The 21,861-nt window shown below is 54.4% G+C and overlaps 4 protein-coding genes across 6 annotated transcripts in view; 2 read left to right on the plus strand and 2 right to left on the minus strand.

Annotated features, from left to right (window-relative positions):
- Positions 1-2,368: 2,368 nt before the first annotated feature.
- On the minus strand, positions 2,369-10,821 carry VPS51 (VPS51 subunit of GARP complex). The gene is made up of 10 exons (XM_054035408.1): positions 10,554-10,821; positions 9,674-9,803; positions 9,428-9,574; positions 8,558-8,777; positions 7,381-8,122; positions 5,257-5,472; positions 4,247-4,465; positions 4,040-4,161; positions 3,400-3,487; positions 2,369-2,906 (listed from the first exon to the last, which is right to left on the minus strand). Exons 1-10 carry the CDS (start codon positions 10,767-10,769, stop codon positions 2,646-2,648), a joined length of 2,361 nt encoding a protein of 786 aa, XP_053891383.1. The 5' UTR covers positions 10,770-10,821; the 3' UTR covers positions 2,369-2,645.
- Positions 10,822-10,988: 167 nt separating this feature from the next.
- CDCA5 (cell division cycle associated 5) overlaps positions 10,989-21,861 on the plus strand; it is a 29,753-nt gene continuing 18,880 nt past the window's right edge. The window contains exons 1-2 of one of the 2 annotated variants that reach the window (XM_054034895.1): positions 10,989-11,105; positions 12,967-13,066. The gene's annotated coding sequence lies outside the window, so the exon portion shown is untranslated. Of the gene's footprint in view, positions 11,106-12,966; positions 13,067-18,261; positions 18,322-21,861 lie in introns of those variants that run through there. The other variant, XM_054034893.1, reaches the window with a different exon arrangement.
- On the plus strand, positions 12,294-13,566 carry TMEM262 (transmembrane protein 262). The gene is made up of 3 exons (XM_054034131.1): positions 12,294-12,527; positions 12,967-13,066; positions 13,490-13,566. The coding sequence occupies exons 1-3, from the start codon at positions 12,294-12,296 to the stop codon at positions 13,564-13,566; spliced, it is 411 nt and encodes a 136-aa protein (XP_053890106.1).
- Positions 13,685-21,784, minus strand: ZFPL1 (zinc finger protein like 1). 2 transcript variants are annotated; one of them, XM_054034891.1, is made up of 8 exons: positions 21,710-21,784; positions 20,930-21,040; positions 20,150-20,261; positions 19,495-19,688; positions 19,125-19,200; positions 17,443-17,628; positions 16,943-17,075; positions 13,685-16,706 (listed from the first exon to the last, which is right to left on the minus strand). In XM_054034891.1, exons 2-8 carry the CDS (start codon positions 21,029-21,031, stop codon positions 16,517-16,519), a joined length of 993 nt encoding a protein of 330 aa, XP_053890866.1. In that variant the 5' UTR covers positions 21,032-21,040; positions 21,710-21,784; the 3' UTR covers positions 13,685-16,516. The 2 variants fall into 2 exon arrangements, with proteins under 2 accessions (XP_053890866.1, XP_053890865.1); XM_054034890.1 differs by having other exon boundaries at positions 16,943-17,078.

The raw sequence follows: 21,861 nt of genomic DNA on the forward strand, positions 1-21,861 counted from the left end.
GTGAGTGGTCTTTGTATAAACAGCTGCCATGCCCCACCCAAGAGGCAGGTGCAAGTGAGGCTTAGGGTATGTCTACACTTAAACCATTACAGCTACAGCCGTGCCACTGTAGCGCTTCAGTGCAGAGAGTACCTGCGCCGACAGGAAGGTTCTCCCATCTGTGTAGATAATCCACCTCCCGAGAGGCAGTTGCTAGGGTAACAGAAGAATTCTTCCATCAACCTAGCGCCATCTACACCGGAGATTAGGTCAGCATAGCTGCATCTCTCTCCATGTAGTTATACAGCTGTAAGTTCCCAGTGTAAACCACCCCTTTGTCTCTCTCTGAAGGATATGACAAACCAATCCCATTTATTGGTAGAATCTGCCCCAGGCAATTACCTCTGACCTGGATGAAAAGTGGGTTTAAATTCCTGCACGCACAGTGCTATTACAAAAACAGTGACACTCCACCGCTCCCACCCTGAAGAATGAAGATGGGAGAATCCTGTGGTTTCAGGCCATAGTCACTGCAGGCATTTTCCCTTGTGCATGGCAACCGTACTGTGGTCAGCATCTCCCTTCCTGCAAAAACAGAAGAGAAAGACAAAGGAAAGTGCAGGGCCACTACTTAATGGGGAAGGAGAGCAAATAATGGCTGACACAGGGAAGGCTGAAGTGTTTAATGCCTTTTTTGATTCAGTCTTCACTAAAAAGGTTAGCTGGGACCAGATACTTAACACAGTTACTATTAAAAAGGGAGAAGGAAGAACACATTCCAGAATAGGGAAAGAACAGGTTAAAGAATATGTAGCTAAGTTAGATATATTCAAGTCAGCAGGGCCTTCTTAAATGCACCATAGGGTAGTTAAGGAACATGCTGAAGCAATCTGCAAACCGGTAGTGGTTATCTTCAAGAACTCCGGGAGAATGGGTGAAGTCCCAGAGGACTTGGGATAACACCTATCATCTTCCAAAAGGGGGGAAATGGAGGACCCGGGGAATTATAGACTCAATCTGCCTAACTTTGATACCCAGAAAAAGATACAGGCACAAAATATTAGACAATCGGTTTGTAAGCCCCTAGAGGATAATAAGGTTATAAGGAATAGCCAACGTGGATTTGTCAAGAACAAATCATGCCAAACCAACCTAATTTCCTTCTTTGACAGGATAACTAGCCTAGGGGATAGAGGAGAAGCAGTAGATGTGATATATCTGGACTTGAGTAAGACTTCTGACAGTCCGACATGACAGTCTCAGAAGCAAACTAGGAAAATATGAAATTACTAAAAAATGGGTGCATAACTGTTCAAACACTGTTCTCAAAGGGTAGTTATCAATGGTATGCTGTAAACTGGGAGGATGTATCTATTTAATATTTCCATTCATGACTTGGATGATGCAGTAGAGAGTATGCTTATAAAAATGCAGATGACACAAAGCTGAAGGGGGTTGCTAGCACTTGGAGGACAGGATTAGAATTCAAAATGACCTTGGATGAATTGGTCTGAAATCAATAGGATGAAAGTCAATAAAAACCAAGTGCAAAACACTACACTGGGGAAGGAAAAACCAAACACACAAGTACAAAATAGGAAATAACTGGCTAGGCAGCAGTACTGCAGAAAAGGAACTGGAGGGCGACATCGTGGATCTCAAGTTGAATATGATTCAAGGCTGTGATGCTGTTGCAAAAACAGCAAATGTCACCTGGGATGTAGTAACAGGAGCGTTGTATGTAAGACACAGGCTGTAACAGTACTTGCTGTACTTGAGGTGAGGCCTCAACTGGAGCCCTGTGTTGTTTTGGGCACCACACTTACATGCAAAAGGTTGTTATAAAGATTAGTTGTTATCCATGTCCACATAGAGTAGGAAGAGAAGTAAGTGGATTAGATTGCAGCAAGGGAGATTCAAGTTAGACTTTCTAACCCCAACAATTGGTAAGGACTTAGAACACGTTACACTGGGAGCAGGCAGAATCCCCTTATTGGATAGACACCTGGCAGGGATAGTCAAGGTATACTCGATTCTGCCTCAGTGCAGGGGGATGGACCAGATCACCTTTGGGGTCCCTTCCAGTCCTACGTTGCTATGTTTCTATAAACCGCACAAAGAGAAACAACAGGAGGGAGAGAAGGGATGGGAGAAGGGATGATATGGAGAAATACAGAGAGGCAGTTGCACATGGCAGCTTGCAAAGGCAAAAGCTCTTGCGCCCACATCCAGGAAAGACAGAGGAGGAGCTAGTGCTAGACGGGAGGGGAAGTTCAGACCCTGCAAGTAACAAGGCCCCAGGGAAGCCGTACATGACACGGGGTCTCTGAAATTGAGGCCAATAGAGGGGAGCCAACCCCAGAGCTTGCAATGAGCAGCAGAGACATGATCAGATCATGGTATGTTTTATTCAGCACATTCCCCTCCCTGCCCAATAAGATCCAGGCTAGCAGCAGTGAGAATGTTCACAGGGTGTTCACAGGGCATTACCCCCCATCCCCCAATATGTTCACAGGCCATTCTCCGCCATGCTCTCAGGCACCCCTCACAACCATCTGGTGTGGGAAAGATCTGGTGAAACGGATGAGTCTGAGGGGGACACGTGTCCGCTCCCCGCATAGGAGCAAGCCAGCATCTGCCTCGAGGCTGGGCTGACTCCCCTCATATCAGCCCCTCTCACAGATGACCTCAATGACACTCTGCTCCATGGGCACAGGGTCCAGGCAGCGGTGGGCTGTGCTGCCCACGATTTCATCTAGCAGGAAGTGCACCAGGTTCTCATCGCAGACAAAGCGCCACAGGTAGAGCTGTAGATAGTAGCAGTCCACCTGGATCTGCTGCAGGCCGTAGCGCCCGAAGGTCCGCAGCCGCACGCACTCCAGGAAGGTCTTCAGGCTGATCTTGATGATGCCGGTCAGGACGGAGACCTGGGGGGGTGGGTGGGGAGGTCATTCAAGCACTATCCCCTATGGGCTTGGAGGACACAGAGGGGAAGAATCACCCCCAGAACTCCCTATGTGGCAGAAGTCTTTTGTGGAGGAATGAGGCCAGGTCTGGGCTGCACCCCCAGCCGGAGGGGCAAGGGGGTCAGTGGCAGCTAGGGAACAGGGAAGTGTGAGTGAACATGGAGTGGGTGTGTGACAGCTCTGGAGGGAAGGGTCCCCAGAGGACGGGGGAGGTGTGTGGGGAGCTCTGTTTCTCCTTTAATGCACTGGGGGGAAGCGGGGGGGGGGGGGGGGGGGAGGGGCACTGAAGATTAATAGAGCCTAAGGCCAGAAGAGACCACTGTGATCAGATGGAGTGAGTGTTGGGAGCTGTGTCCCTGCTCTGATGTACTGGGGGGGAGGGGAGGGAGAGAACTAGAGGACAAGCTGAGTTTGGGGGGCTCTCCCCCACCCCCAGGGTGGCAGCTCTGCTCACCTTGTTGAACTCCACGGGGCTGAAGATGTCGATGCGCTCAGAGAACAGCTTCTGAATGTTACTCAGGAGGTTAGTGTCCAGGGGGGCACTGCACGGGGAGGGGTGGGGGGAGAGGCAGAGACAAGGGGTTACACACTCACCAGCAGCCAGGAACCCCATTGCACAGCAGGGGATTGGATCTGGGCAGCCCTCCTCACCTGAGGCTGCGTCTGGGAGTGAAACACTGGGTCAAAGCCCCCCCTCCTTTGGGGTGCAGGTAGGAGCAGGCCCACCTGCCTTCGTGCAGGCCACTCACCCCAACATGTAGCTAGGACGGTAGACATCTCACTGCAGCTCTGCCAGTGCCCCTCTGTTCTGACCTGCAGCCCCCTGCTATCCCAGCCCTGCCGGTGCCCCTCACTTCTGACCTGCAACCCCCTACTATCCCAGCCCTGCAGATGCCCCTCACCTCTGACCTGCAGCCCCCTGCTATCTCAGCCCTGCTGGTGCCCCTCACCTCTGACCTGCAGCCCCCTGCTATCTCAGCCCTGCCGGTGCCCCTCACTTCTGACCTGCAGCCCCCTGCTTTTCCAGCCCTGCACTCCCCCCGACAGTGCCCCTCAGTCCTGACCCACTCCACACCCCGTTGCAGCCCCCTGACCTGGGTGTGTAGCTGGGTGCATAGCGGCTCTGCTGCCGAGAGCTGCTGTACACAGAGAAGGTCCTCTTGCTGGAGTCGCTGCTCTGGGCTTTGCGGACGCCCTCCTCGTACAGGAGCCCCACCTGCAAGCGGGGAGGCAAGAAGCCTGGGTGAGCGCGGGGTCCCTGGGGGTACAGGAAGCCCTGGATCCTCCTTTTCCCCACTGACCTGCACGTCGATGGAGGTGGTGTCCTCCACCACCCTCTTCATGACGGCCCGCACGTTGCGTGGCTCAATGGTGTTGACCCAGTCGCGTGTCTCCACACTCTTGCGCAGCATCTGCGAGATGATCAGCCCCTGCACCTTCACGTAGTGGTTGAGCAGCCTCTGGGCCGCCTCGCGGGCCTCCGCGCACAGGCTGGTAACTGGGGTGATGGGGGAGTGGTCCTAGGGAGGGAGAACAGCAGGTCAGTAGTGCCGGACAGGGCATTTTCCCCAACACCCACTAGCTCCACGAGAGGCACTCAGGAGGGACAGGCTGCCCCCACCCTTCCCCACATGTGCCACCCAGCACCACCAGCTCCATGTGGGGTAGGGGCACTCAAGACGACATGGGCTGTCCCCATCCTACCCTGCCCAGTGCCATCCATACATCGCTTCCCCCCAAGCTGCCCCCATCCCTGATGCTCCCCATGTCCCCACTGCCTGCAGGTGGGGATGGAATCTCACACCCACTGAAGGAGTGGGGTGGTCAGATCAGCTGGGACCTGACAGGAAACCCTGTGGCATGCAGCAGTGCTCAGGGGGTGCATGCCCACTCACTAGATCTCCCACTGCCATCCAGCCTGAATACATATATCCTATCCCTTCCCCTGGACAGACAATTCCCCAGCCCTGGGTATCCCAACCCCAGGGAACATCCCCTGGAAATTTGGCTTAGTCACACCCCCTGGGGCCACCTCCTAACACGCTCCTCTTCGGGGCTCAAACCCCTCAGATGGAGACTGCCTCCTCCACCCCTGTCTAGGTCCATCCTACTAGCCCTTGATGGGAAAGGAGGCCTTGGGTATTGAGGGGCTTTGAATTGAACATGGGGTCCCAGGTGGAGAAGCCCCAGAGCCAGACAGACAGGGACGCCCCTCCCCGCATATTGAGGGCCTGAATCCCAGATCAGGATCTCGGGGGCGAGGGTGTGTTTCCTCCTTGCTCCCCGGTCCCAGGGGTTGGTGCCTGCCCACCTGCACTAGGAACTGCTCATCGGTCAAGGTGAGGATGTAGCTGATGGTGGAGGTCTCGTAGTCCAGACAGAGGCGGGAGAGCAGGAGCAGCAGGGCTGGGGGAGTGGAGCCACCCTTGTCCCCTGTGGTCTCACAGAACTGCCGTGCCGTCTGGCAGATGGACTTGATGAAGCCAACGATCAGGCCCTCGCGGACACCCTGGCTGCAGAACTCACCCTGGGGGATGAAATGGGGGGGAGGGGGGAGGGTTCAGCACTTCCTCTTGCTGCCCGGTAGAGTGGCTCCTCCTGGAGCCAGGCAGCTATCCTGACACCATCTCCCCACTCCATGTCTGCTGCCCCAGATGAGGACTGCCCATGGAATACACCCAGACGACAGACCTGGTGGGGATGTGGGTGGGGATCGAAGGGCACCAGCAGAAATGTCATAGTGGGAAGAGTCCTGGGAGCTGTGAGTTGGGATTAGGGAGAAAGATACAGGAAAAAGTTACAGGGACATAGGACTCAAAGGGACCTTCTAGGTTACTGAGTCCAACCCCTGCTATCACAAGTAACCAGGCCATATCATCCCGGCCACAAACTCCCTTGTAAAACTAGCTGGGCTCTTTCCCCCCCACTCCACCTGCTGGGAGGCTGTTCCAGACCCTTCCTCCTCTGATGGGTAGAAACCTTCTCAATTCCAGCCACAGCTGATTCCTGGACACTTTATCCCCATTTGTTCTTGTGCCAACACTGTCCTTTAGCTTCAATAGCTCTTTCCCTCTGGGGTTTGCCCCTCTGCTGTATGGATAGAAAGCAGTCAGATCCCCTCCTGGCCTTCGTCTGACCAATCTAAACAAGCCCAGCTCTTTCAGTTTCCTCCCCTAAGATCAGCTCTCCTTTCTCCTCATCAGCCTAGGAATTCTTCTCTGCACATAAGCCAGTTTGAAAATCTATCTGATAGATGGGGTTTTCAGTCCACCAGACGAAGGCATAGCAAGATCCAATGGCTGGAAGTTGAAGTTAGACAAATGTAACTTTGAAATAAAGCAATTTCCTAGCAGGGAGGGTGAATAAACCCTGGAACAGTCACCAGGGAAGCCATGGGCTGGCCACCGCCTGGAGTCTTTAAAGCAAAACTAGATCTCTTTCTAAACTAGATCTCTTTCATGCTTTAATCCAGCGTCTGGGGAAAATTCTACAGCCTGGGTACGTGGGAGAGCACTGGGTGATCACAATGGTCCCTTCTGGTTTTAAAATCTCGGGAAGTCCCACATGGCTCCTTAGTTCAGGAAACAAAGCACACAGCTGAATGGTGTATCAACATAAAAAGGCACATCTATGGTGTAGTCTCAATTGCACAAAGTCCTTGTGGGGGATGGGACATTCATAAAGGCCGCAGCTCTGAAGCCAGTTATGAAGTCAGGAAGGGCCCAGCAGCAGTCAGGAAACCCCTGCAGACTGATACAGAACAGTATCTGCATGGAACACATTATTCCAGAGGTCCCCAAACTGGGAGGCGTTCCACTCCAGGGGGCCATGGAGGAACCTTCAGGGGCGGGGGGCAGCAGAGACCAGACCAGTCCCAGGGTTGGGGAGGGAGCACCACCCAGCCCCTCCCTGCCCGCAGCTCTGGTCCCGTCCCCAGCCACATTCCCGGCCCTGTGCCTGGCCCTGGCCCCAGCCTGGGGTTGGGGTGGGGCTGGGAGCAGAGCAGAGCCGAGCCGCACCTGACTGCGGGCCCGGTTGCCAGCCCCCACCACAGCCCCCTGTGGCTTCACCCCTGCCCCCAGTGCTATTATCCCCCTTATACAGATGGGGAAACCAAGGCACAGAGTGGCTAAGTGACTTGCCCAAGGTCACAGAGGAAGCCTGTGGCAGAGCAGGAAATTCAGCTTGTCTCCCAAGTCCTAGGCTAGTGCCTGAACCCCTGGACCATCCTTTTGTGTTTCCTCATCTCTACAAATGGAGCCAATGACAGCGACCACCCTTATATAGAGCTTTGAAGATGTCCTGATGAAAAGGGCTAGAAGATCTAGGGATTGCTGAGGGGCATCAGAACTGTTGGAGGAGAAACTGAATATACCTGACTCAACCTCTAACTCCCATGGCTCACAGTCCCCTCTTCCCCCCCAGGCGGTGTCACCTTGAAGTAGGGCTTGTTGGAGAAGGTGATGTCCTTTGCTGTGAAGAGGTGGACGTAGGTGAGCACCGACTTGATCTGGTTAAGGACAGAGGCCGAGATGGTGCCCAGCAGCTCGGCCAGGTTGGGGCTCTCCTTGCCTGCCAGGCGTGGGGCAGCTAGCGACTGGCGCACATCTGTCAGACAGTCCTGGTAGAAGCTCTGCAGGGCCAGCAGGTACTGGCGGATGCGCTCCTTGGCAGCCCGCACCACAATCTCTGTGCCCTCTGCTGCCACATTGGAGGCTGGCAGCAGCTTGGCCAGGGCTTGTAGGCGCCGGTGGAAGCGGTCCAGGGCCCGCACCAGCAGTGAGTTGTCCCCGACCCCTTTCTCCAACTGGATGCGCCGCTCCACCAGGGAGAAGTATGTCTCCATGAGGGAGTTGACAAAAGCCACCAGCTTGTCCTGTGCCATGCGGGTGATGCCCTGCACCCCTTCTCGGCTGACAAAAAGCTCCTGGTAGGAGGCGATCACCAGGCACATGTTGCTGACAAAGATGTTGCAGCCACGGTCGATGAACTCCAGGACGTCAGTGATAGGGGCACCACCCGGCTGCCCCAGCTCTGCTTCTAGGGCCTCCAGCTCAGCCTCCAACCGGCAGCGGGCATGGGAAAGGAACTCGTCACACAGCTCCTCTGCTGGTTCATCCAGCTGCAGCAGCAGCTCCACGCACTCAGCCAGGTCCTTTGCCCCAGAGCCCCCGTCCCTACCAAGGAAAGGAGAGGACATTGGAAATGGCAGGAGAGCTGAGACATGGACCCCTCACTCTCAATGCACCTGCAGCAGGGTTTAAGGGATGGCTATGGGAATTAACAACAGCATCCAGCTTCTGGACCTGGAATCCAGTCCATTTGTCTCAATTGGGGTAATAATTCTGAAACCTAATGATAGACCTCAATGTTGCTGATTTCCACCAGGCCATCACTATTTATGTTGACATTAAGTTTCAGAGTTAACAAACCGACTGAAATGAATGGGGGAAGTTGGTGATTAAGGGAATAGTTAACCTATCATCCTTTAGATCAGACCTTTGCACCCATCTACCCTGGTATCCCTCCCACTCTGGGTCAGACTAATGCAGCTGTCCCACCTTGCTCTTTGTTCACTCCCCCAACACTGGATCAGATCCAAGGGCCTGTACCTGAATTTCTCCCGCAGCTTCTGCGCCAGGTTGGCCATGATCTTCTGGCAGTCATCCTGGATGCCCTGGAAGGAGGGCATGTGCTGGTACTGGTGCAGGATAGAGCGGGCTTTGCTGTAGTAGCGCACTGCCTGTCCATAGGCCTCCAGCTCCACACACTTGGTGAGGCGGGCAGGCAGCTCAAAGAGAAACTGCAGCTTGCGCAGGAGCGTGTGGACCCCTGAGATCCAGAGAAACCCTGTTAGAGTCAGTGCCAGCATCACCTAGCACGCACCTCCTCCCTATGCCCTTCTCCAGCTGCTCAGGCAGGATATGGCCTGGAGCTCTTCATGGACCCTCCCACCACCCCTGCTCTATCCTGATTCTTCTGGTCACTGGGTGGTTTGCTGGGCTGCTCTTCCCCCTCCATCAGCTGCCATGTTGGCCCTAGATCAGGAAACCAGGGTAATACTGCCTTCCCTAGCTGTGGAGAAGAGCAGCCACAGCACTGGCCAAGCAGGGGAATGAACAGTGCAGCTACAGGGCTCTCCCTCCCAGGCTTCCCTCCACATCTCATTTCTATCCTTGGAAGCCCTAGATCCACTCCCGAGTCCCTGTCTCCTGAGAAGGGACTTGGCGTCTTGGCCCAGCCAAGGCAGAGGACAGCACACCTGCCACCCTTTCCCAAAATCCTCTCTGCTCTTGAACCTCTCATAGGATTTCCTGTGTCGAATACAACCGATGAGCTCATCTAGCCTGACATGCCTCCAGACATGCCTCCCTACTGCCCTGGATCAAACCAATGAGCCTATTCAGCACCGCATCCCTACCACCCCAGATCAGACCCTTGGATCTTTTCAGCTGGCTCAGAGGGCGGCTTGTGGCCAGTACCTGAGAGCTTGGTGATCTGCTCATGCTGGTCCTGCAGGGTGCTGCTGATGCGGGCGCTGAACTCTGTGATGACAGCCATGTTGGCAGCCAGGCAATCCATCTCGTCCTCCATCTTCTTGAAGTCGTTCTTCATCTTGCGGATTGTGTCTGGGGAGTAGAAGGAGGAAATCAGCCAGGCCCAAAGATTCAGCCCCAGTGCTAAGGACATATCTGGATGACTGGGATCTGGGCAGCCCTGCATGGTACCTGTGGCTGAGATGAACTTGTTGTAGTTCTCATAGACCAGGGTCTGCATGTCGCTGTCCAGGGCACGGATCTGCTTTACCATGTCAGTCTCACAGTCCATAAGCTGGGCTAGTGAGCACTCCTTCCGCAGCTAGGGAGAGTAACAGTGAGTGAGGGGCATAGCCAGGGATGCCAGCTCTGCCAGTGCCCTTCAATCCCCACCTGTTTCCCCATTATCTCAACCCTGGGCTTAGGCCTACAGTTCTGCCAATTCCCCTCAATATTGATCCTACAATTTCAGGCCTAAACTATGTGCCCTCCCCAGCTCTGCTGGTGCACCTCAAGCCAACCTGCAGCCCCATCAATCTCAGGCCTGAACTCCCCTATTTTGCTGGTACCCCTCAATCATGACCCACAGCCCACCCAATATTGGGGAATAGAGGTGCATGGGAGGGAGCAGAAAGGAGGGCTCCCCAGGGGAGGCAGGCAATAGTCACCGACAGGGGTTGCGATATTGAAATGGGTTTGACAGGATGGTTTCCCTGAGAGACAGGCTATAAAGTCGAGCCCTTTTGGGGAGAATCCCCAGGTGCAGTCACTGCTGTGACAGGGTTCCAGGGAGGGAAGTGTGTGTGGGGAGTGCCACCGCGGGAGCTACCCCGCAGGAGTCTGGGTCCCTGGTAGGGGTAAACTAGGGACTTGAGGAGCAAACCCTAGAGAATCAGTATGGGAGGGGAGGCTCCTCGGGCAGGGCTCGGCAATCCAGGCGTGGGGAGAGTCCGGCAGAGGGGTCAGTGTGTGGGGGACTCAGAGGAATATTGGGGGGAGGGCCTTAGTACACAGGGATCCATAGGTTTTGAGGGTCCCCCTGGGTCTGAGCACATCCAGCGTCAGGGAGCACCTTAGTGAGGAACACTTCCGGGTCGAAGTGCGCCCCATTGATGTCAGTAGGTCCCCCGGGATCCCCTCCTGGGGGCAGGCCGCCCCGAGCCTCCCCCGCCGGGTCCGGCAGCCCGTAGTAGAGCTTCAGCATCCCGTGCGGCCGCCGCTTCCCGCCCGGCGGCTCCGAGCCGGGCTCGGCCGGCCCCGGCAGGGGACCCCCCTGGGGAACCGACATCCTCCCCCGGCCGAGAGCCACACAGCTTTGTTTGGACGGGAAAAAGACACCGAGGTCACTTCCGGGATCAGTGACGTTCTGTTGAGAACACCACACCCCCCGCCAACGATGATGAGGTCATTTCCGGGATCAGTGAAGTTCTGTTGAGAACATTCATCCCCAATGGCGGTGAGGTCACTTCCGGAATCGGAAGAGTTCTCTTGATTTAGCAAAGTTCCCCTGTACCGACGCGTCGCCAGTGGGAAGCAGCGACGCGCTGTTTGGCAGACAATAGCTTCTAGCTCTACAAGAAGCCTTTGGCGGCCGGGGGAGGGCAACTGTGACCACGACAAGAAGGTGACATTTTGAAGGTGGCATTGCAACTGAATGATATCTTGCAATGAGCCAATGACATCACAGGCGCTGCGTGGTTCCCTGAGCCTGTGGCAGTGCCCTATCATGCTGTGACGTCACCATGTTAGCATATAACATCATCCAGTTCCATGCACATATGAATTAATCAGACATCTACACAGCATTTTCCAGACCATTTTATGATGTCAGCACACAGGCGTGGTTTTATGACATATCCTGGTCCTTATTTTACCAAATGACACCTTCAAACTGGTTTGTGACATCATGCTGTTACCGTAGAATGTCTCAATTATTACAATCTATTAGTCTAGTTAATCTGTGCATCCATCCATAAATAGGGTGACCAGACAGCAAATGTGAAAAATTGGGACAGGATATGGGGGTAATAGCCTATACAAGAAAAAGACCCCAAAATCAGGACTGTCCCTATAAAATCGGTACATCTGGTCACCCTAATCCATAAATCTAACTATCCCCAGGCACACTCATCATCTAACTATCCATCCATCCCTTTCCACACCCATCTAATGCATCCAACCCATCTACCAGTCTGTGCCCAAACATACCATCTAATCTGTCCAGACATCTATCCATCCGATCCCCATCTAATATTCCCATACATGCTAATTTATCCATCTATAATCAATCATGCATGGAGACAATCTAATTTGTTTATTGCTGTGATATCTAAAGTTGGGGGTAAGAGTTCATGATGATTCCCCATCCTGTATCCTCTTTTCCCCTCTCCCAGTGTCCCTCCACTCAACCTTCTGCCAGGGCCGGCTCCAGGCACCAGCTTGCCAAGCAGGTGCTTGGGGCGGCCACTCTGGAGAGGGGCAGCACCTGCGGCAATTTGGCGGACGGTCCCTCACTCCCGCTCGGAACGAAGGACCTGCTGCCGAATTGCTGCCACAGATCACGACCGCGCCTTTTTTTTTTTTTTTTTTTTTTTTTTTTGCCGCTTGAGGCGGCAAAAACCCTGGAGCCAGCCCTGCCTTCTGCAATCCCTTCTCTAGTCCCTATGGATGTTCTGCAAACCCTTCTAGAACTCTCAGTTCTTTATGACCTCAGCAAGGATTCCGAACCACTCCTAGCCTGCAGTGAGGTCACGCCATCACTACAAACAGCCTCCAGCCTGCCTCCTGGAGCTATTTACTCCCTCCCAGCACCATGGTCAGCATCAAAGTTACCAAGCAGATGGTCCCTACACCTAGCATGGGATGGGGAGGTATGAGCTGGAAGGACCCCTTTGTCACCGTCACTTTCCCCAGCAAAGTAATCTTCACCAGTGCCTCCCTCCTGCTGCTGCTGGTTCACATGGGTATCTTCGGAGCAGACCTCTACCACTTCACTGTGACCCAGGAGTTCAATCTCATGAGCTTTCATGGCACCACAGTACTACTGGTAAGGGGAGTCCCCTTGCTTCTTGTGTCTTGCAGCTTGGCCTAGAGGTTAAGGCACTAGTCAGGTACTTTGGACACCTGCTTTCTACTCCAATCTCTGCCACAGACTCTGTGACCCTAGGCAAGTCACCTCATCTCTGAAGTGGAGATAACCCATCCCTACTGGACAGGGATCTACGGGCTCTGGCCACTGTCAGACCTTAGGTTCAATCCAGGTTGGCCATTTTTATACCCCTTATACATTTGAATACTGAGGGATGGCTATAGTATGATGGCTGTGAGGAGGGCAGTATTAGGACTCTTGGGTTCTAGTCTCATCTCTGGGCAGGAGTAGTAAGACATTTAGGAGGGGAGTGGGGTCTAACAGGTTAGCACCGGGGAGTGACAGATCAGGGAAGGGTCCTGACCATCTCCCTGACCATTTGCATTGGTCTCTGCAGGTATCCCATGTGCTGAGCTTTTACTGGGCCTTGCTTGGAACATTTTACACTTTGGAGGCCAACGACAAGGTTCTCAGGGGGTTTGCCCTGACCTCGCTGGGTAAGTAACTCCAGCCAGATGCCTGAACTGATGGGTGTTCACAGCAAGGGCAACAGGGGAAACTCAGATGAGTCTAACCAGTTTAAGTGGTTGGGGGGGGAGGAGCAGGAGTCAGGATTACTGGATTCTATCCTCAACTCTAGCTGAGAAGTGTGCTCCAGTGGGAGCACCTTCCAAAGCCAGTTTGCATGGGGTATGGCAGCTGGGATTTAGGCTCCCCAGCTCAGGAGGTTTCTAAGCATGACTCAGAACCACACAAGGGCACAGCCTGCGGACCCGTGTGTGTGAGGGCGAATGTGTGGACACTCAGTTATTCTGGGGAGGACTGCAACTGTTTATCTGCCCCTCTGGTCCAGTCACAAAGGGAAACTGTGAACCCCATTCCCATCCCCTTGACCAGGGCTCTGGCTCTATCCCTTCTAGTGATGAACTTCGCCCTCTTCGTGGGCCGCTTCTGCCTGGACTACCTGACTATCGAATACAGGGAGGAGTTTTACTGAGCCCCAGCCTGGCCTTGTCCAAAGCAGCCCTGGAGAGAGATGCACACGCAGCATTCATCCCCAGATCTGTTGGACTTGGGAAGCGGGGAGGGAAGGGGGCAGTAACACACTGCTCAGGTTGTAGCCAAAATCAAGTTTAATAACAATACAGGATATTGCTGTAGTGTTAGAGACGGTGTCATTCATTAGTCATGTCACCTTCCTGGGAGGTGGGAGCAAGGCAGTCATTACAGCCAGGATCTTTCCCTCAACACGCCCAATGGGCATTCAACAACTCAGGTGACCAATCCTCAGTGGGAGCATTTGATGGCTACAGGGCTCATCCGTTCCATAGCAGTGGCCCATCACAACCCCTACCCCAACACCCTAACCATAGGGTCAAGCTAATGGACATGGGCCCGATCCAACCCTCTGGCTCATGCTGGAACCAACACAAGGGAGGGGAAGAGGTTCAGATTCCAGCCCCTTCATCCCCCACCACAAATAGCTCCCACCCATTGGTGGAAGCCTACAGGACTTATGTTCATAGCTCTCCTTTCCACTGGAAGTGGCTTGTGAGGAAGGTGATATTTTTCCTCTACTGCCTCCCAGCCCAAGTCCCATGCCACCTCCCCTACCCCAGGGCTAGCAGAGCCATTAGCAGAAAAGGGTGGGAGCTTGGGAGGTTGCAAAACAGCAGATCTGGACAAGGCCCAGTCAAACAGCTGGACACAGGAAAGCAGTGGGATTGGAGGCAATGGTCAGTTTTTGGGCAGGGGGCGTGGTGTGTGCTCTCTTTGGTCACTGCGGCCGCCCCATGCATTTCAAACCCTACAGGAAGAACTGTCTCCTATCAACCATTTCAATAAATAGAAGGAAAACAACTGTATTCAAAGCATGAAACCCCATCCCCACCAGAACTCTGAAAATCCACAAGCCAGGAAGTCTCTTCCCCTCCCACCTCCCATCTTTAAGCTCCAGTGCTGACCAGCATGTCCCATCCCCTCCCTAAACTCCAGAACAGGTCAATACTTCACACACATGCGCCCCTTTCCAGTAGGGGACAGCCCAAAGCACCCATGGTGACAGCTCTGTACAGAGATGGAGGGACCAACTTTGGAATTACACCCCCCCTCATCCCCATGGGATGCAGGGAGACACCAACCCCACCCCATTCTCGTTAGTAAAATAATCACACCCAAGAGGCCCAGCCAACTCCTTCCCTTTCCCCTGGTATTCTGAGATGGGAAACGAAGGCTCCGCTCAATGGAGATGACGTTGGAGGAGGGGGTTAACGACATCTCATCCCTGCAAATAATGCTGGACATAGAGGGGTGGATCTCAGTATTTGCCCATTGAATTCTGGCAAAGTTAAGGCCCAGGTAGTTACAGATGTTAAAAATTAGAATAGGTGAAAGTAAGTTATACCTCCCCTGCCCCCCCAATATAGCTCAGTAGGAGGGGAGGGCAAATGAGGATGTGACAAGGGGCTGGTTACTGTCATTTGGTTTGAGCTGCATTTGCAAAACTAAAACGTGTGTGTGTGTGGCAGGGAGAGGGTTGGGATCCAGTGTCCATTCCATTTGAACCCCCAAAGGATGTGTGGGAGCAGAGGGATGATGGAAGATTCTGTACCACTCCCATTCCCAGCAAAGCAGAAGGGCAGTTTTATGTGTGGTCTGTGGGTGGGGCTGCAATCCTGCCCCATCCCCAGGCAGGAAAGGAGGTTTCTGTTGGAACAGGCCTCCCCCAAAAGTCCCAGCAGCTGGCTGTGTCAAACAGATCCGCTGTCTCCCATCAAGTTGAGACCAGGAAAATAATTACATCTCCCTCCTCGGGGCAAAGGGGTTTTGGGGACAAGGGTGAATAAAGCACAAGGTGGCTTAACGTAGCAGATGGGCTTAGAATCAGACAGCTCTGCAGTGTTTTGAGGCTACAGGAATTGGTCCATCAAATATGGGATGGGTTTTACAAGGCACCTCTGAGGAAGCAGAGGCTGCCCAGGATTAGAGAATGGGAAAGGGGAACAAAAGAGCCCTGAACCCTTTCAAACACCTGCATTCAGACAATTGTGTTCTCACTCACTGAGACATACTGGGTTGGCAAGTTCCAAGTGATGGACAGTTGAAAGGCTCCTAGGGGAAGGGCATTCAAGCCCAGGGTTTAAGGAGCCAGATACCAGTTTCAGGGGGGCACGGCTGTAATGCCATGGAGTTCACGCTTCCAAGGTGGTGCGGGACGTTTGCCCTTCAGTGCTGCCATCACCCAGCTTTTCTGCAGGCAGGAATGGAAATGCCCAATTTCCCTGCACACACACCACCAGCAGCATTGCTAGTTACAGAGTGGAGAAACTGAGGCATGGGGCTGGGAAGTGACTCACCTGAGACTGAACAACAGGGTCAGCAGCAGTGGGAACAGAACTCAGGAATCCTGGCTCCCCATCTTCCTGCTCTGACTAATAAATCCTTGTGGGCTGGCAACGGAACCCAGGAGTCCAGGCTTCCGTTCCTGCACTGCCTCTCACTTGCCCCAGTCCTTGGACACACTCGCACTAGCAGCACAAGCCCTCCCCGATCACCAGACGCTTTCCTCTTGCCTGGCCCATTCCAAAGCTGAACAGCTACAGTGGAAAGGATTCTCAGCTGGAGCACTTCGCGACCAGAGGGCTCATTCCAGCCCATCTCGGGGGCCCCAATCCACAGCTGTACAAGCCTCCCCTTTCCTCCCAATCCTGCTCTGCCCACCCCACCTAGAGATTTATTTGAGTCTCGTTTTTAAAAGAGGCCAAAGTCACTTCACACACCCCCTCATCAGTTTCATGTTTTGACTCTCAGCTGAGCTGACCCAGCAGTGTCCTGGCTGGGGGCTTCCCCTTGTACTCCCCCCAGAGCCCCACTTGCAGCTGCCAGTCCCCAGCATCCCTGCCTTGGCAGGCCATTCTTGGTGCCCAGGGAGGAGCCACCAGCTCAGTTCATTCCTGGCCCACCCGGATGTGGGGGTTGAACATGGGGTCCAGGTTAGGGTCATTGTCGGCCGAGGCCCGGCCCAGCTTTGACATGATGATGATCAGGGTTAGGAAGCCGATGCCGCCAATCAGGAGGATGATGACAAACCGCTGCATCAGGGATCTTGGCTGCCGCTTCTTGGACCCAGAGCGATTCCTGCCAGGGGGACCTGTTATTAGCATGGCAGTAGCAGTGCCCAGAGGCCCAAAGCAAGATCAGGGGCACATCTGGGCATGTGCATCATTAGCAGTATTATGGTAGTGCCTAGAGACCGCAAATAAGATTGGGGGCACATTAGCAGTATTATGGTAATACCTACAGGCTCCAACCGAGATTGCGGCCCTATCATGCATGTGCACTGGTTTCCTCCCACCCCACCACCGACTACTTACTTCAGAAGCTGCGCAAACCAACTGAGCGTTGGCCGCCGGCGGTACTTGTCCTCATCACAGTCGATTTGGGTGCCGGATGCCCTGCTGCCGCCCCCACCCTCCCGGGTGTCGTAGACCTTCCGTGGTGTAGAGGCTGCTGGGGAGATGTGGAGTGTAGGAGCTTAGCAGAGAGCCATTGGCACCAGGAAAGGAGGTGGGGGGTACAGGCACTCCCCTAGCCCTATTGTCCCCCCTTCCACCACAGCTAGGCAATCTATACACCAGTTCTTCCCCAGCCCTGTTGGCTGTGGTTGATCCAGAATCCTTTGACCCTGGGTTATCTTGACCTCTAATTGGGCTCCTGATCCATACAGGAGTGAATGGAAACAGCCTAAGGGACATGACACACACAACTGCTACCCCACTCAGAAGGTAGCCACTGGGTCCTCACTTCTTAGGGGCTGTGTCCCACTGACTCGTAATCCCCCACCGTCGCAGGGAAGGACAACTACGCTGCTAACCTGCATTGATGGTGATGGTCTCGTTGCTAGCATTCCCCATGTCGATGACTGAATGCTCCTCCTTCACGCCCCCATTGTTCACGCCCTGCTGCTGCTGTGGGGAAGAGAGGCCGGGCGGAGCACTGTAGGAATAGGCCGACAGGGCACTTTGATGGATGGTCTCCTCTGAGTTGGGGCCTGCAGTTGCTGCCAAGAAAGGAGGGAACAAAGTGAATCCTGTGTGGAATGGGGCAGCCTAAGACAGCTGGCTTCCATCTACAAAGCCAGGACAGCAAACTGTGACCCACTTGCTCCATGGATCTCTGTGTCAGGGGCCTAACTAGAACTGATGCCCTTGAACTGAAAGGTCTCATATCCCATTCCTTGATCCCTGAAAGCCAGCCAGTCTTCCCCTCCCATCACTTTAGAAGAGACAGCAGATGAAATTGGACTCCTTGGTCTCATCCCAGGCAGCAGGAAGGTGGGGACTCTGGGCTAGACATGCCCATTGTTCTCAGCCAATGTGGAAGGAGGGGATAGCAGACTAGGTGAGCTGGAGCCGGTTTGCGCAAACCGGTTGTTAAATTTAGAAGCTGGTTTAGAACCAGTTGTTAAAGGGGTGGGCAATTGGGAGAGGGAGGTTTTTCTGTTGTTACACCGGCCCGTGGGCCACATCCAGCCTGCGGGACCGTCCTGTCTGGCCCGCCTGAGCTCCTGGATGGAGAGGCTCCCCCAACCCCTCCCCCTTCTCGCAGAGCCTCAGTGTGCCGCGCCGCCAGTGCTCTCGACCACTCCTGGGCAGCTCTGCAGCTCCTGCCGCTTTGAGCGGCATGGTAAGGGGTGGGGCTGCGAGCTCCAGCGGGCCGCGCGGCATCCATACACGCTGCCCTGAGCAGCATGGTAAGGGGGCCGGGCTGGGAGGAGGGGTTGGATAAGGGGCAGGGAGCGGTTGGAGAGGGTGGAGGTTCTGGGGGGGCAGTCAGGGGAGGGGGGGGTGTTGAGTAGGCATGGGAGTTCTGGGGGTCTGTCGGGGTGGTGGTGAATGGGGGGGTCGGGGCAATCGGGGACAGGGAGCGGGGCAAGTTGGGTAGGGGGTAGAGTCCGGGGGGGGGGCAGTTAGGGTAGGGGGTCTTGGGAGGGGGTGATCAGGGGACAAGGAGCGGGGGGGGGGTTGATGGGTTGCGGGTTCTGAGGAGGGCAGTCGGGGGCAGGACATGGGTGGGGGGTCGGATGGGGGGGGGGGGGGAAGACAGGCTGTTTTGGGAGGCACAGCCTTCCCTACCTGGCCCCCGATACAATTTTGCAACCCCGATGTCCAGGGCCGGCTTTAGGAAGTGCGGGTCCCGATTCGAACAGTTTTGACGGGGCCCCAGCAGCGATGACTAAAAAAAACCATGTGGGGCTTGTACTCACCGGGCGGCGCTCCGAGTCTTTGGCGGCACTTCGGCAGCGGGTCTTTCACTCACTCCGGGTCTTCGGTGGCACTGAACGACGTGCTGCCGAAGACCCGGAGCGAATGAAGGACCCGCCGCCAAAGACCTGGTAGAGAACCGGTTGTTAAGATTTTGGCAGCTCATCACTGGGTGGGGCCCTAGATCTGATCCCCAGTGTGGTGAGGGTGGGGGAGGTGGATACGGGGCTAGATGGGCCCTGTGCAGGCATCAGTGGAGCCATTCCTATACCCATAACCCGGCAGCACTCACCAGAGAAGCTAGACCAGTCAGTGTAATCTGTGGTATCAGGCGACTCTGTTTCTTGTATGGTATCAGCCTCATCAATCTGAGGAGAGCAGAAGAGAACTGCGTCAGACCTTAGACACCAAAGCAAACTCTGCCCCATCAACTCAGCCAACCCCAGACAGTGGTTGCTGCTCAAGCCGGAAGCTAGATCAAAGCTGGTGTTCCCTCTGCCCCATCCCCCAAGAGGGGAAAGGCCCCATACTCTGTTCCCCATCCCTGGCTGGTGCATTAACAGCAGTATCCGTCCAGCTTGGCTGTCCTCCTAGCTCCCATCTTGAAAACCCCCAGAGAGGAGCCCCACAACAAGAGGAGAGTCTCATGGGTAATCTCTTACCAGTGGCAGCCCAAGCCCGGCCCGAGCCCAGTTCACAGTCGACAGTTTCTCTCGTAGCACTGAAGCCACCGGACTGACCAGGTTGGCTGGGGGGAAGATTGGACCCTTGCAGCTGGGACACTGGTAGCCAGCTGGGGCCGTGTTCTTTGGGAGCTGGTTTGCCATCTCATTGAGACATGACCAGTGAAACAGATCTGCAAAGGTGAAGAGCATGGAATGTCTTTAAGTGAAGGGTCTAGATCAGTTTACTCCCCTAGTCAGATCTACTTCACAAACATCTCCCTTTCCATTAGTCCCCAGGGCAGCAAGGCTGCTGGAAAGTAAGCAGGAGACCATTCTGCCACAGACATTGTATTCATCCACTCAGTTCTCATAATTGTAGGGGCTTTATTCCCACTTTCAGAGGCTAGCTGGTTCTTTTGTGGGGCAAAGGGGTGGGGGAATCTGTGTCTAGAGATAGTCAGTCTGATGAAGAAGCTACAAAGACAGAATAAACAGGGTGCCATTTTGGCAATCACTTTTCTGACCCAAGTTTTAAATTGTTTTTTTTTTTTTTAAATCAGGCTTTGGCAGCCAGGTCTGTCACATGCTAATGAAAAGAAAACCAAGCAAAGCTCTTGAAATGCCCCCAAAGCCATGGCTAAAAGTACCTCACCATAACACACAAGCCGGGCAGTATCTTTGGTGGACAGGAGGGTGTTGCAAAGACGACAGTTGGGGTTGTAATCACTATCCTGAAGCCACTGGAGATAGGACTGAACAATGCACTGGAAAATACAGGAAGTTAGTGAGAGAAAGCCCATGGCATGGGTGAGGTAGGGTTGCAATTGGAGGGGCAGCACAAGAAAAGACTTTACATTTTAAGGCCTAAGGGGACCATTACATTAGTCAAGTCTGAACTCCTGCCTAGTACAAATCACAGAATCTCCAGTGATTCCTGCATCAAGCCCATAACCTGTGTCTGAGCTGGAGTATCTCTTGTAGAAAGATGTCCACTTATGACTTAAAGACTGCAACGGACAGAGAATTCATCACATCCCTAGCATTTGTAGATAGAAACGTCCAATGAGGTCCATGCTAGCAGGCCCCTGGACAGAATTGTGTAAGGATCAGAGGAAATATGAGGAAGGTGTCCATTGCTGGATATTAACAGGATGCACCGTCATGATGCAGGATAGGGGAAGATTGATAACCAAGAACTGAGGTTGGGGCAGGGGAGGAGGTTGTTGAGCAAAGAGGACTTTCAATTGCTTACAACCCTGGATCAAATATGAACCAGTGTTCAAGATGGGAAAGCCACATATCCCATTCCTCACCCTCCTGAGCCAGACAGTCCCCCCCTCACTGAGGCCAGATTAGAACTGATGCCCTAGAGACTCCCATTCCCCTGAGATGCCATTGCTCAGCAGCCAGACTGGGGCTGGTGTCCAGTTACCTTGGAATGGTTTGCAACGAGGCAGCTCTCACAGACATTCACCCGGTGCTCAAAACAGAAAAGGTTGGTGACTTTCCTTTTGGGGCATTTACACAGCCCCATGGTGCTTCACTGATAACACAGCAGAAGAGAAAGCATACTGAGCAAAATCAAAGCCCAGATCAACCCCACTCCCCTCCCAGTTCTGGAACAGAACCCAGGAGTCCTGGCTCCCAATCCCTCTCTGCTCTAACCCACTAGACCCCACTCCCCTCTTGGCTCCAGGGAGGAACCCAGGAGTCCTGGCTCCCAGTCCTGTCCTAACCACTAGACACCACCCCCCTCCCCAGTGCCAGGAATAGAACCCAGAAGTCCTGGCTCCCAGCCCCCAAGGCTCTAATCACTAGACACCGCCCCCTCCCCAGTGCCAGGAATAGAACCCAGAAGTCCTGGCTCCCAGCCCCCAAGGCTCTAATCACTAGACACCACCCCCTCCCCAGTGCCAGGAATAGAACCCAGAAGTCCTGGCTCCCAGCCCCCAAGGCTCTAAGCACTAGACACCGCCCCCTCCCCAGTGCCAGGAATAGAACCCAGGAGTCCTGGCTCCCAGCCCCCAAGGCTCTAAGCACTAGTCCCCACTCCCCTCCCCAGTGCCAGGGAGGGAACCCAGGAGTCCTGGCTCCCAGCCCCCAAGGCTCTAACCACTAGTCCCCACTCCCCTCCCCAGTGCCAGGGAGGGAACCCAGGAGGCCTGGCTCCCAGCCCCGCTTTGCCCCTCCATAGGGTCCCCCTGATACTCACAGGCTCCTATTGAGACTGAGTCCGCTGTTGCCACGTCTCTTCCGGGTAGGATGCAGTTTGATGACGTTCGACTTGAGCGAGTCCCCGCAACCCGGCGCTCTCAGGGAAAGTTCCGGTTCGAAGCCTCGCGAGAAGTAGCTGCTGCGTCACTT

Source organism: Malaclemys terrapin, chromosome 7 (assembly GCF_027887155.1).
Source record: "Malaclemys terrapin pileata isolate rMalTer1 chromosome 7, rMalTer1.hap1, whole genome shotgun sequence".
Classification (NCBI taxonomy): domain Eukaryota; kingdom Metazoa; phylum Chordata; order Testudines; family Emydidae; genus Malaclemys; species Malaclemys terrapin.